Source organism: Dendrobium catenatum, unplaced genomic scaffold (assembly GCF_001605985.2).
Source record: "Dendrobium catenatum unplaced genomic scaffold, ASM160598v2 fragScaff_scaffold_1446, whole genome shotgun sequence".
Taxonomy (NCBI): domain Eukaryota; kingdom Viridiplantae; phylum Streptophyta; class Magnoliopsida; order Asparagales; family Orchidaceae; genus Dendrobium; species Dendrobium catenatum.
Genome location: NW_021319908.1, coordinates 1,688,849 through 1,702,582, shown reverse-complemented (window position 1 = coordinate 1,702,582; position 13,734 = coordinate 1,688,849). Strand labels below are relative to the sequence as shown.

The 13,734-nt window shown below is 31.8% G+C and overlaps 1 protein-coding gene across 1 annotated transcript; it reads left to right on the top strand.

Moving 5' to 3' along the window:
* Positions 1-482: 482 nt before the first annotated feature.
* Positions 483-1,470, top strand: LOC110106893 (transcription factor IBH1-like 1). The gene has a single exon (XM_020836973.2). It carries the CDS (start codon positions 800-802, stop codon positions 1,364-1,366), a length of 567 nt encoding a protein of 188 aa, XP_020692632.1. The 5' UTR covers positions 483-799; the 3' UTR covers positions 1,367-1,470.
* The last annotated feature ends 12,264 nt before the right edge of the window (positions 1,471-13,734 follow it).

Genomic DNA, 13,734 nt, shown 5'->3' with positions numbered 1-13,734 from the left:
TTTCTCTTTTTTTTTAAATCAAAATTTGTCTTCCTCTTCTTTGTATTTAGTCTCTTTAGTAGATCTGTGGGATGTTCTATACCAACTTAGTATTCCAAAATACCAGTTTTTATTAGGAGCACAGTAATAGAAGAGAAGTTGACATGAGCCGTCACTGTTGTAAAATACCTCCAAAATAATTATTTCCCCTGTAATTTTGAGGGAAGTACATAAGACTCCAAGAGAACTTAGCTCAGTTTTGCTCAAGATGTGACAAGTTTTCTGAATCACAATACAGTTTTTGAAATTTTGGAAGATAAGATCTTGACTTCTAAACAATAAGTATCTGTAATATTTTGTTTTTTGTATATATTGAACAATAAAATAATAAATGTCTTCATATAAAATTATCTTTTAATTATTTCTGGGACCTGTGCTAAAATATTTTTGTTCTGATCTTCTTCATATTTTAAATGTTTTCACACTGTAATTTAGCTCTAAGCATGTACTGAGCCAGACATTTTTCCATTATCAAATAGGCACCAGAGCACTTGCCTGGCTTCCTCATTCTTGTTGCGCACTCTCATCACCATGCAACTTGCAATTAAAGGAATCAAAAGGCATTAATTATAGATTAATAAAGCCATGTGGACTGCTTCTAAGCAGAACATAATTCAGATACTTCCTATCGCTATGACCGCTCCCTCCTCCTCTTTCTTCCCCACACTCTTTCATCATGCTCCTCTCTCCTTCCCTTTTTCCTTTCATATAAAGCAAAGCTTAAACTAGCTCTTTACATTGTTCTCTTCCTTCAAAAACAATGCAAGCTCCAAGAAACTTCAAGCATGACTTCCTCAAGCATTTCCTCTTGGGACTCCATGTAAGTAGAGACTCTTCAGGAGGAATGATGAGTCTAAATGAGAGGGAAAGGGAAATCAAGCATTTGGCAGATGCCGCCATGGCTTTGGCAAGAGGCGACGGTGCAAACTGGAGCCGAGCACTAATTGCAGGCTTGGCTAAGAAGGAGAACAATGAGGCTTTCATTGGGAAGAAGCACTGTAAAGAGTTTGAAAGCATAGCTTCTCCACATGGCTACCATGGGACTTCAAGTTTTCTTAAGAGAAAAATGATCATGAAGAGGAAGAGCTTTAATTCGCGGTTGAAGGTAAGGAAGAAAGGTTTCCCTTCGCCATCATCGTCGAGAGTTATCCCAAGTGTTCTAGCCAGAAGGATTGTGAGGAAGAGGACACAAGTGCTCAAACGCATTATACCAGGGGCTGAAAGCCTGGATGGTATTTCCTTGCTTAGTGAGACTCTAGATTATGTTGTCTATCTTAGAGCTCAGGCTAACATAATGCAGCGACTTACAAGAGTCTTTGGGGTATAGAAACTTGTTTTAAGTTCATTAGAGGGTGAATTTCTACTTATTATCATTAAATATTCTGTAATGTTTTAGTGCTATGTTTATGGTAATATCTATGCTTGTTTCAATGGATTTGGTTGTCTCTTTTGATATTAATCAGACTACAATGTGTTCACATTGCAAGGAAAGAATAGATTTCTATGGTGCATGGTCGCAAATGAGAGATCTGTGAAGTCTGAATGTTTTCGTGTGTGGAAGCTGGAAATGGGAGAGAGAGAGACAGAGAGTGACATTTAGTTGTAGATTAGCTTGATAAAAGCATGATTAGGAAGTATTATTGAGATAATTATCTCTTAATTACTTCCATAATGAAGAACTGAAGAGAGGAGTTATTGGAAAGCACAAGGCTACATTCAGAAGTGCTTATGTGCTCTTTCGTTCAATATGTTCTTAGTGTATGATAAGAAGGTTAAGTACTTTAATAGCTTCAAGCTTTTCACTTAATATAAGAATGTTGTTCCTTTGCAATCAGTATTGTGACCTGTGATCAGGTTCAGTTTTAAAAGGATTTTTTTAGACTGATTGGTGATAGGACAGATCGATCATTTCTTTATATTTTTACTACCTCTTTGAGACTGCAGTGTGAGCTGTTACCAAAAGGTTAATAAATCAGATCCTCCGAATCCTAAGCTTCATCATTCTTCTCCTTCTCATTTTTGGCCTTTGTTGAGACTCCCTCTAGTGGGGCCCAGTCCTATCCTCTTTTTTCTTTTGTTGTTTATGTTTTTGTTGCAAGCCTCGAACCTACGACATCTTACTAGGAATCTAAAGCTCCCAATTAACAGGTTAAGGTGGGTTGGGTTTTCGATTCATTAACAATGACTGCATTGAATCTATGACAACCCAATTCAAATTAACGTCGATTGATTCCCTTAGCAATCAAGATTTTCTCATCATCTTCAATTATCCTGCAACTGAATCTCTCCTTGATGTAGATTTTGAAAGGATTGATACTCAATTTTCTATTTTCTATCTTGATGTAGTAAAGTGGGCATTACATTTTCTCATTTTACTTATTTTTCATATTATGTGTTGAGATGTGGAGAATTAGATTCCCTAGAAAGATATGAGATGTGGAGAATTAGATTCCCTAGAAAGATATGAGATGTGGAGAATGGGTCTATAAGAAGAGAGTTATCAAATCATCATGTATATTGATACTTAATCAAAAATTGGCTTAATCATGCATGAATCTAAATGAATGTTTGAAAAACAAACTTCATTAATTAAATTCAAGGATATTCAAACTCTAATTTTAGCAAAAATATAGTCAAATTGAACATCTCAATGAGAAGAACCTATCGACACCAACAGTGATCACAACTAAGTCTAAATGCACCTAGATCAAGTAGATCAAGACATGAAGCATGATTAAAAATTTTGGGATACTAATTGAATGGTCAAATGATCTCCAAATATTTCTTGCTTATAGTCTAGTCAAGCATTTCAATGATACGAATCAAACAAGCAAAGGTTGTTAAATTCTAATATTAATAAGACACTTAAATGTAAAAGGAATTGTTTAAGATAAAGGGAATCAATGTGAACCATCTGATAGAGTGTTATAGATTTTTTCTATATTATGAGGCATGCCACATCCAAAATCTATAAATAAACCCCCACTCTATACATACAAAGAATCCTTGGCATGAGATTTAAGAAAGCTCATATGTTTGAAGATTATCAGAGCTCCCACCCAAACACCACTGTCAAACCATCGCCCTATCATAGTCATTGAACATAGTCATGCTACTATTATTAAAGCAACGCCCAACCATCACCGTCAATCCACCATTGTTGGATAATATTCACATAATCATGTCATTAGAGTGCCACCATCCATCTGCAGTTATCGAACACTATTGCCATTGAATCATCATTGTTAGACAACTGCCATTGAACCATCATTGTCGCAAGGCCGCCATCAACAAACTTTCATTGCCTGACCATCACCACTTCTCGGCCACTATTGTTAGATTTTTTCACAACTCAACCAAAGTCGTCGAACAACTACTATCGACAGGCCACCATTGTCAGATAGCCACCACCCAACCATCATCACCAGACCATCTCTATACAACCACCATCCTTATCGAACCACTACCACTGAATCATCATTATTGAGTCGCTAGTACCTGACCAAACACTATTGAACTATCGTCATTCAGGCATAATCATCTAAACACCTCTCATCCTATAGCAACTTTGCAATATTTAATTCCACCTCCACATTCTCTTGTAATATATGCTTCTTTAAATTGGGGGATGAACAAATCTTATTAATCAATGCTTATATAGTGTGACAATTTCACCTAGGTCAGACCTTATAATTTTTTTCTCTTTCCAGATAATATATATAGCCTCATTTCTCATCAAACCAGTAAAAATGCAATTTGATGCAAATGAACCATGAAAACTTTCACTGATAAATTGAGCATTAATCCATCACCTCATCTATACGATCGAAAATGTTTGATAAGAAATGTACCAAAATCAATTAGGTGATGCCTTACTGGTCTTCATTTTCCTCATTGGCTCGCCTAGTCATTATGACTAATTTGTTAAATTTTTCATGCTAAGATACTCTTTTCTATTTTAAATAGTATTCATTTATGTAGCCCAAGGTCACTTTTATAGGTTTCATGATCTCATCCATCAAGATTTCTACATATCATTATAAGGTCATGGCCACCTTAGATTAGCCTCAATCTAATAAATAAGTTATGTGCATAGTTTTTTTTAGCAATTTTCTACCATAAACTCATTAATGAGTTTATCACCACCATTGCTCCATTGAACACCTTTTTGAGAAAAAGCCTTTGACACTACTTAAAAAGGTATGGTTTCCACTTAAGTTCTTAGATTACATAATTTCTCAAAAACTTTTGTGGTATATTTGATGCCTATGGGATTTACTTTCCCAATGTGCTACAATAAAAATATTTCATAGCCAACCTCTTAATATGATGAAGCAAGTCTTGAATAATAGGCTATAATTAAAGAGCTCTTATGTATTTTAGATCAAAACAGCATTTCTTTTTTACTTTAGCATCCAAATTAAAATGACATAGAATTTAAATAAAAAAAAAAACTTTTTTTTCCATTCAGATCAAAAAGGATTGACTTTGACCATATTCAAGCTTAATAAAATTACTCCCTTACGAAAATACCAAAAGAAATTATCTTAGATACTTTTTTGTCAAAATAAAAATAATCGTAATTAGATCCAAAAATATTCTCTATCATTCTCTCAAAAAACTAAGAGAAACTAATTTACCAACCACAACATATGTAAATTACAATATGTACATCTTTGAGATAAATTCAATGATGTAAATTACAATAAATATAAAAAAACTTAAATATTACACATCTGCAACATAGATATCAATGCCTCATGATTGGTTATGGTAACCATGAAGAATTTCTTTGTTACCACCCAATTCCACTAGATTTAGAATTTGGTAGCTAAGTACCTCTAAGAATAACAAAACCATATTGAAATGTGCATCATAAATTTGATTAAAAGAAACTTTATTATATCAAACTCAAATAAATTAAACATATAATATTGCAACATATAGCCCCTAGAAAAAGAATTTAACAGATGATAGAAAATGGAAAACTAGAGGTAAAAATTCTAAATATAGAGAAAATATAATAAATAAGAACAAAATTCGAGGTAAATATCTTTGCTATCTGATCTCTCCAAAGTCATCGCCCCTCTCTAAAGTCCAGCCAAAAGTCCTCCAAACATAAACTTTTGCTTGTCCTCAAGAAAAAATAGGAAAAAAAATTAAGAAAATGCATTAAGGAATAAAATAAGATACCAATATGACTTGGCTAGATTTTACTTTGCTAATGATAAACATATAATTTATTGCATAAGTTATTGTGTCATAAGGATAACAAATAACTCAGTAATTTAAAGCTTTGTAATAACAGCTCAACCTATTCTTATTACAATTATGTAGAAAATTATAAGGTAAACCCATATTTATGACAAATATTTGCAAAAGCATAAGATAATTGGTTAGCAAACAATCAGATTAGAACTATATGAAATTATATAACAAAATGATTCTAGAAGAGCATTGATTATACAAATCAAATGACAACTAAATTCTTTCCTTGTTGATTTGTTATTTGTTAATTCAATTTTTATTTTGATTAATACTCAAATAAGTTCTAAAATTAAAATAATTTTTATAATAATATGTAGTCATAAAACTTTGCTCCTAACAAAACTAAGATTAAAAGCAATTTATTGCACTTACAATAATGCAAATCACTTAAAAATAGCAAAATGAATGGACCATAACAAAGAAGTTTAGAACTATAGATTTATTCATCATTGATTATCTACTACAACATATCACAATACTACAGCATCAAGAGTTTGAAGAAGTAGAAAAAATAATTAAATCATATTAAACAATCTTAAACACAAACAAAGATTAGTTATAGAATACAAAAAAAGAACATTTTGGATCATAAGAATATGCAATTTTGGTATATTAGTAAACCTAATAATTATCATAATTATTTTTAGATTAAACTTTAAAATGTGTGCGCTAACAAATCAATAAAAATACTTAGAAAAAATACACACAACTTGCACATACCCTCAAGGGACAAAAAAAGTTAATCAATAAAAACCATGCAGTAAAAATATTAAAGTGAAAAATGATAACTTTGAAGACAATTATAAACTTATTAATTATTAAATTCAAATGGTTTAACACAACATGGTTGTGAGAGCCAAGGAAAGAAGCAAAAGTGACACAAAATCTAGTTTTATGATGTTAGCAATTTGAGTTGAGATATTGAAAGTTTTCTCTTTGTACCTTATTCACAATAAAATAAATAATAACTAACACAAAACACAAACTAAATGAATTGAAAGTTTAAAAAAAAAATTATTGCCTCCTAAAAAGTGCTTGATATAAAGTTATTTGCCTAACTCGATTCTTTTTTGTCTACATTGTATCAAGAAAAATATTATTTTTTGTGTTTTAGGGATTACTAAACAACATAATCTTTACCATCATGATGCATCAAGCATGCTTCCAGAGGCTTTGAAAGATGTCTAAGGTATTCAAAATTACATGCACCCTTATTCACCTTTGGGTATGTAATATCATCATAAACTTTAAAACCCACCTCATCATCTTATACATTGAATCACAACTATGCTTATCTAATATCAATATTGGCTCTCTTGTTACAAAAAATGATCTTCTAAGTGAAATGAGGCATCATTTTTTATGATCATATGCTTGACACCTCCAAGTTCAGCATTTGGTTCTAACTATTCTGATATGAATTGAAAAAGGTAAATATGTGAAATTTTATGTTATGAACCCATTTGCATATGTTTGAAAGTGTTTTGATATATGAAAATGATTTGCATGTGTTCTAAAATGATTCTCATGGGTTTAGACTACATTTTGGCAAAAATTGAAATTTTACTATTGGAGCGCCTTGGTGTTGTGAGTTTGAGTGTCGAGGCGCTACAACAATGCCAAGGTGTCAAATAGTGACATTTCAACTATGTAGTCTCAAATTCTTAGAAAATGAATTAGTGTCGAAACATTAGGCCATTATATGTACTTCAAATATATTTTAAATACATTATTTCATTCCATTCATTAGATCATAGGTAGCTGAGAAGTAAGAGAATGAGAGGGAAAGAAGGGCTTTCGAACTGCTTCTAGTTATTTTTAGTTGTCGACCCAGTTGTGAAAGTTTTTCGAATCGAGGTAGGTCATATTATGTCAATCTCACTTTCAAAATATGAAGTTTTTTTTTTATTTTCTAATTAAATTTATATTTCTATTACCAAAAAATAAGGATAACTTTGAACTGGTAAAATTTTCATCGTGTAACTTTTTATATGTTATAGAGATTGAGATTCTGAACATTTTTAATATTTTTTAAAAGGTAGGTCATATTATGTCAATCTCACTTTCAAAATATGAAGTTTTTTTTAATTTTCTAATTAAATTTATATTTCTATTACCAAAAAATAAGGATAACTTTGAACTGGTAAAATTTTCATCGTGTAACTTTTTATATGTTATAGAGATTAAGATTCTGAATATTTTTAATATTTTTGAAAAATCTTTTACTAGAAATTTTAAAATTTGTGTAGTTTTTATTGAATAAAAAATAATCCGTACTCTAAAAAATAGTGTTGTAGTATGATTAAAATTTTAAAATAATATTTTATACTATCTTTAATAATGTACCAAGGTTTTGAAACTATAAATTTTCTTAGTAAGAATTTTTTTGTCTACTATTATAGAAAATAGTGCAATTCTAATATGAGCTTAATTATTATTACAATGTGATAAAATATGTGCTTATGTGATTGAATTATATCTATTGAAAGATATAAGGGGCCAGAATCCTTTAAGATTCTATTCATGACCGAGTGGCTAAAAGTCATATTTTTGTGGCTATAAGCTATATTCTTATGCCTACTAGCAGGTTTTGGAGCTATAAACATGAAGGGAGTCACAAGAGGCCGGAATTTTTTGAGATTTTATCTAGGTCTAATGAAAATTGATATGAAATATTCTGTGATATGAATTTGAGCTATTTAAATAGTTAGTGTTGAATTGATATTTTGATAACTACTATACCCATATTTTTTTGCTCAAGATGTTGATTTATTGTATTGCATTTAACTACTTTAAAATATTTTGAAACATATTTAATAAAAAATATTTAAAAATTTAGATCGATGTTTGTGGTCTGATGAGTTGTTTTAGTTTAATATGCTTTTGTTTCTAATATTCAAGATATGGAAAAGGGAAGGAGCCTGTTAATTAGCGATTTCAGAAATCAGACATGAGTCTATAGTTATTTCACTATTTTGATTTTATATAATCATTGCTAGCTTTTATTTTGTTTCATTCTCTATTATGTAGCCATGTATTATAGTATAGATCTTGTATAAACATTTTGATAAATTTAAAGATATTTTGTGCATGAGTTTATTTTTTAATACTCTGAATATTTAAGTAGCTCTATGGGCTGTTATTTATTTAAAATACATATTGGAATAGAATCTAAAATATTTTTAAAACTAGATCTTAGGATTTTCCTATCACATCTCAACATGATAGGAATCCTATTGGGTTGGGTTGTGACAAGCTTTTGTGGTATTAAAATAATAGTTTTGAAAATAGATCATAAGACAAAGAGCTATAGAGATTGATCTGTAAGTCAAGAGGGATATATAGTTTTGAGTCTATATAAGTGTTTATTATTATTTATTTGATGTGTATGTATGTTTGATTGCATATTATGTATGATATGGATCTGCCAGGCCCATATATGATACATGGGCAAAGTGCTAGTCGAGCAGTTGTACATAGTACTGCTTCGACAATCGGTTCTAACATAGTTTCTCAGCTTGCTAGTATGATAACATAGATATTTACATATATTTTTGAGATTGAAGCCTCTAAAGTTTGAGGGCGTTGTTGAGCCCATATAGAAGGGTGTTGTTGAGTCCAGATAGAAAAGGATTGATTAAGGAGACTAGAGAAGATATTTGATGGTATGTAGGTCCTTTTGAGAGAAAATTATCATTAGTATAATGCTGGTGGATGAGACATCAAGATGAGAAATTCATGGGAGATTGAACTCTTTGATTAACTGGAAAGAGTTATCTAATGTATTTTGAGCGTGGTTTGTATCACCTTCTACACATCAGCAGATACGGTCGACTTTTTTTAGATTGGTTCGGTAGAGTAAGAGTATGATGCAATATGAGGTAGAGTTTATTACTTTGGTTAGATACACTTCACAGGTGGTTTGCACTCCGGTGAAAAAAGTGTTATAGATTTCTAAAAGGACTTCGAGATAGTCTGAGATAACCACTAGTACTATTTCACATTTCTAATTTTTTTTAGCTTATGGAGAGAGCTTGATTGATTAAGAATAATTTGATAACTACTTAGCAGCTGTGGACTGCTAGAAGGAAGAGGTTCAGTGGTGAGAGTTTTGGTAGTATATTTTTTTAGAAAAATAGCATATTTGTACCTGAAGAGTCCATGAAAGGTGAATAATTTATATCTATTACAGCTTCGAGTATAGGCATTGTTGCTAGTTCTAGGAGTTTTATTATTGCGGCACCTATGTGTCAAAGTTATGTAGACATCACTTCAATCAATGCTATAAGATGACTGGATAGTGTTTTAGTGTGGTTAGAGTGGGCATAGGATGATGGAGTACCTACAGGAAGGATTTGATCGATGATCTAAGCCTAGATCTAGGAGTTTTGTTAGACTGGCAACTAGATCGAGGGCAATTTCACTCCATACATTTTTTGAGGGACCATCTAGTAAAGGCAGTGGATTTGTTTCCATGGTAGGTAGACCATATATAGGTTATAGAGAGTCAAGTAGTTTTGTTACACTAGCTCCAATTCAGACACTTGTGTATAATTTGACCCAGCAAAAGGCTCAAGATGCTCTAGATGTTCTTACAAGTATGGTTTATATTTTTGACCATTCATGTCATGTTTTATTTTATTTTGGAGCCAATTATTCATTTATTTTTTAGCAATTCTTTGATTTATTATACTTGCCTTCAATTGTATTACCTTTTTCTTTGTCTATTACTTTACCAACTGGAGTTGATATGAAACCAATAGGGTCTACTTCTATGACATTAAGACTTTTAATATAAAATGGAGGTCTAGTTTGATTTTATTACACATTTATATATTTAATATTATTTTGGGTATGAACTGGCTAAGTCAGTATAAGGCTTGAGTTGATTACTTGAAGAAGTGAGTTACCCTATTTCTAAGCAGTGAGAGCTATGTATTCCAGAAAGTTAAAGTCATTTTATCCAGTTTGATCTCTTTTATGAAAGTAGATAGATTATGGAAGAATAGTTGTATGATATTTTTGGTATTAGTCTGGGATAGAAGTATAGATTCTAGTCCTCTTTCTGATATTCTAGTAGTGCGAGAGTTTTTTTATGTGTTTCTCAAGGAGTTAGTCATTTTGTCTTCGGATAGAGACATAGAATACTAAAGGTGATTTCATCTACGGATTGAGATTCTAGTATATTAGTTCAAATGATTATTTAGCCTTCATTGTAAGGAAAGATTCAAGATGCTCACAAGTCTGATATAGAATATTCAAAATTGATTGATCAAATCAGGTTTGGTAAGAAATCTAAACTATGAGTGTCTATTTATGTTATTATTTTCTATAAGGATAGATTGTGAATTCCTAATTCAGGAGATTTGAGATTAGTTATTCTGCATGAGACTCATTATTCATGGAATGTTGTTCATCTAGGAAGCAGCAAAATATAAAATGATTTGAAAGGTATATTTTGGTGGCATGGATTGAAAAAGGATATTACAAATTTTATTTTAAAATGTGAAATATGTCAGTTAGTGAAGAAAGAACATTGAGAACCGAGAGGTTTTGTGCAACCATTGCCCATTCTAGAGTGAAAATGGGAAGAGGTAACTATGGTTTTGTCATTAGTTTTCCTAGGTCAAGAAAAGGACATGCTGTAGTTTGGGTTGTAATTGATTGACTAACAACGTTTGCTCTTTTCATTCCGATTTGATAGTCTGATTCTATGGACAAGTTTTCATGGGTATATGTGAATGAGATTATCAGATTACATGAGATATCGAAGGTTATATTATCTAACATAAATGATAAATTTATCTCCAGACTATAAAGGGGTATTCAACAAGATTTGGGTGTGAAACTATATACACTTCAATATGACATTTCATCCTCAAGCTGATTAATAGTATAAGATGACTATACATGTACTAAAAGATCTTTTAAGACTATATATTTTAGATTTTAGTGGAACTTAGGTGAATCACATTCCTTGATCAAGTTTGTATACAAAATAGTTTTCAATCAAGCATAGGAGTGGCTCTATATGAAGCTCTGTATGGTAGTTATCTTGGACAAAAGAGAGAGAGGGACATCTGATTGGGTACGGGTGCAAATGAGTCGAGTCGAGCTCGAATCATACCTAATTAGAGCTCGACTCGCGAGCTGAATTCCAAGCTCAAACTCGATTTGTGCCAAAAAAATGAACTTGTTGAGCGACTCAATTTCATTGTTCAAGCATACAAATGCTAGTTTATATATGCAGTTCACATGCGCAGTGGCTAGTTCTCCTTTTGTGGATCGCACGAGCTTCATCGGTTCACCATTAGTGGTTCACATGTGCTTCACCTCTCTTGCTATTGTTTGTTATTTTGCACACCCAGACATGCTTCGCCAAATCACCTTCCATGCTTCATCGGTTCTCCTTCTTCCTTCTGAGCAACTCGATAAGTAATTAACCAAAGTATTATCTAGATCAAACTCAAGCTCAGTAATCCAACGAGCTAAAAATTCTGCTCGAGCTCAAGCTTAAGCTTCCAACTCACAAGCTCGTTAATGAGTCAAGCTTGAGCTGGCTTGTGAGTCACCATAACTCATTTACACCCATATGACTAGGCCAGTCTTAGTTAATGATGCTACTGAAAAGATATATTTAATTAAAGAAAGATTGAAGGTTATACATAATAGAAAATGATAGTATTATGATGCTAAGTATTGGGCTATAGAATTTAATTTAAAAGATTTTGTATATGTGAAGATCAGATAGATGAAAGGTATTATTAGATTTGATAAGGAAGGAAAGATGAATCCAAGGTACATTAAACCATTTGAGATTATTAAAAGGATCATAAAGTCTTCTTATAGGTTATAGTTACTAGATTACATGTCTGAAATTTATAATGTATTACACATGTCACTTGTAAGGAAATGAATATCTAATTCTAGAAATAGGATATCTACTAAGATATTGATATAAGTCTGAATTTGAGCTATAGGAAATAACTAGAGAGGGTTCTAGCGAGCTTATGATGTCAAAAGGTTAAAGAATAAACATATCCAAATCATGAAGTCTAGTGGAAGGACATAACTAAAAGGGAAACTACTTTGGAAAAAGAGTCTAATGATAATTGTATCCTAATTTGTTAATGTGATGTGAGGTCTAAGTTTTAAAATATTAAGGATGACTTTTTTCTTAGGGGAGAGTTGTGATGTGGGCATTTCTTAGGGGAAAGTTGTGATGTGAGCATGGCACGCATAGCTAAATATGTGTATGAAATAGAATATACTTTGAGTCAATTAATGATTAGATTTTTTTATGTAGAATGCTCGCTAGATACACAAGTAGATGTTTTGGTCAAGTAATAAACTAATTGAGAGAGAATCGATCCCGTGAGGAAGTATTCTGCTAGATTGTAATCAAACTGGTATTTTCTACTACAGATGCATGATTTATCCTACTTAATGAAAATTAAAGGTTTTGGGTTTTTTTGAATTATAGAGAATGAAATAAATGATGAGATACCAATATATAAAATTTGTTTTAGACTAATGCCTGTAAAACAATAAAGCTTTTTTCTAATGAGACTCTTATTTATTGTTGTGGAATAGGGCATACACTACAAGAAAATGCTTTGTTACCAAAAATCTGTCAGAAATATGTTCTTTCCGGCGTTTTTCTGGCACAAAATGAATTGACGGTAATTTACGCATCCGAAAAACTAAACTGACAAAATATTTTGGTTATACATGGTTCCATTACGGCAAAAATATTGTGAAACTCAGTGTCAATTTTGGCAGCAGATTTCGGTGTATAATCCGTTGGTATTTCTATCAGAAATATACGTCGACGATACCAGCAGATAATTGCTACTGACAGACTCTGAATCAGAGGTCATTTGATAGGGTTTTGAAGTGTTTGAAAATTCACTGGAAAAGGCCTTTAGGACAAGGCTTCTGGACTTTGGATCTGAATCTGGATTTTGGATTTTCATTGAGGCTTGAATTGAATTTAAATTTAGATTGAATTGGGGTCAGGATTGATCTGGAATCTGGATGGATCCTTAATGACCTCATACAAAAATGAGGTCAACAGTTATACATGGTTCCATTACGGCGAAAATATTGTGAAACTCAGTGTCAATTTTGGCAGCATATTTCGGTGTATAATCCGTTGGTATTTCTATCAGAAATATACATCGGCAATACCAGCAGATAATCTGCCGTATAAGTCCGTCGGCCTATTAGTGATGATTTTTGCCATCGTAATATCCATCAGAAATGTCGACGCAAAGATTCCGCCGGAAACATCATCATATCGTATTACTAGTAATATTTTTGGCAGATAATTCACCGGAAACCTGTAGCATAAACAAAAAAACAATATTCTTCCTTTTGAAATTAATTTTCACAATTCAACCTGCATATAAAAAATGCAATACTATA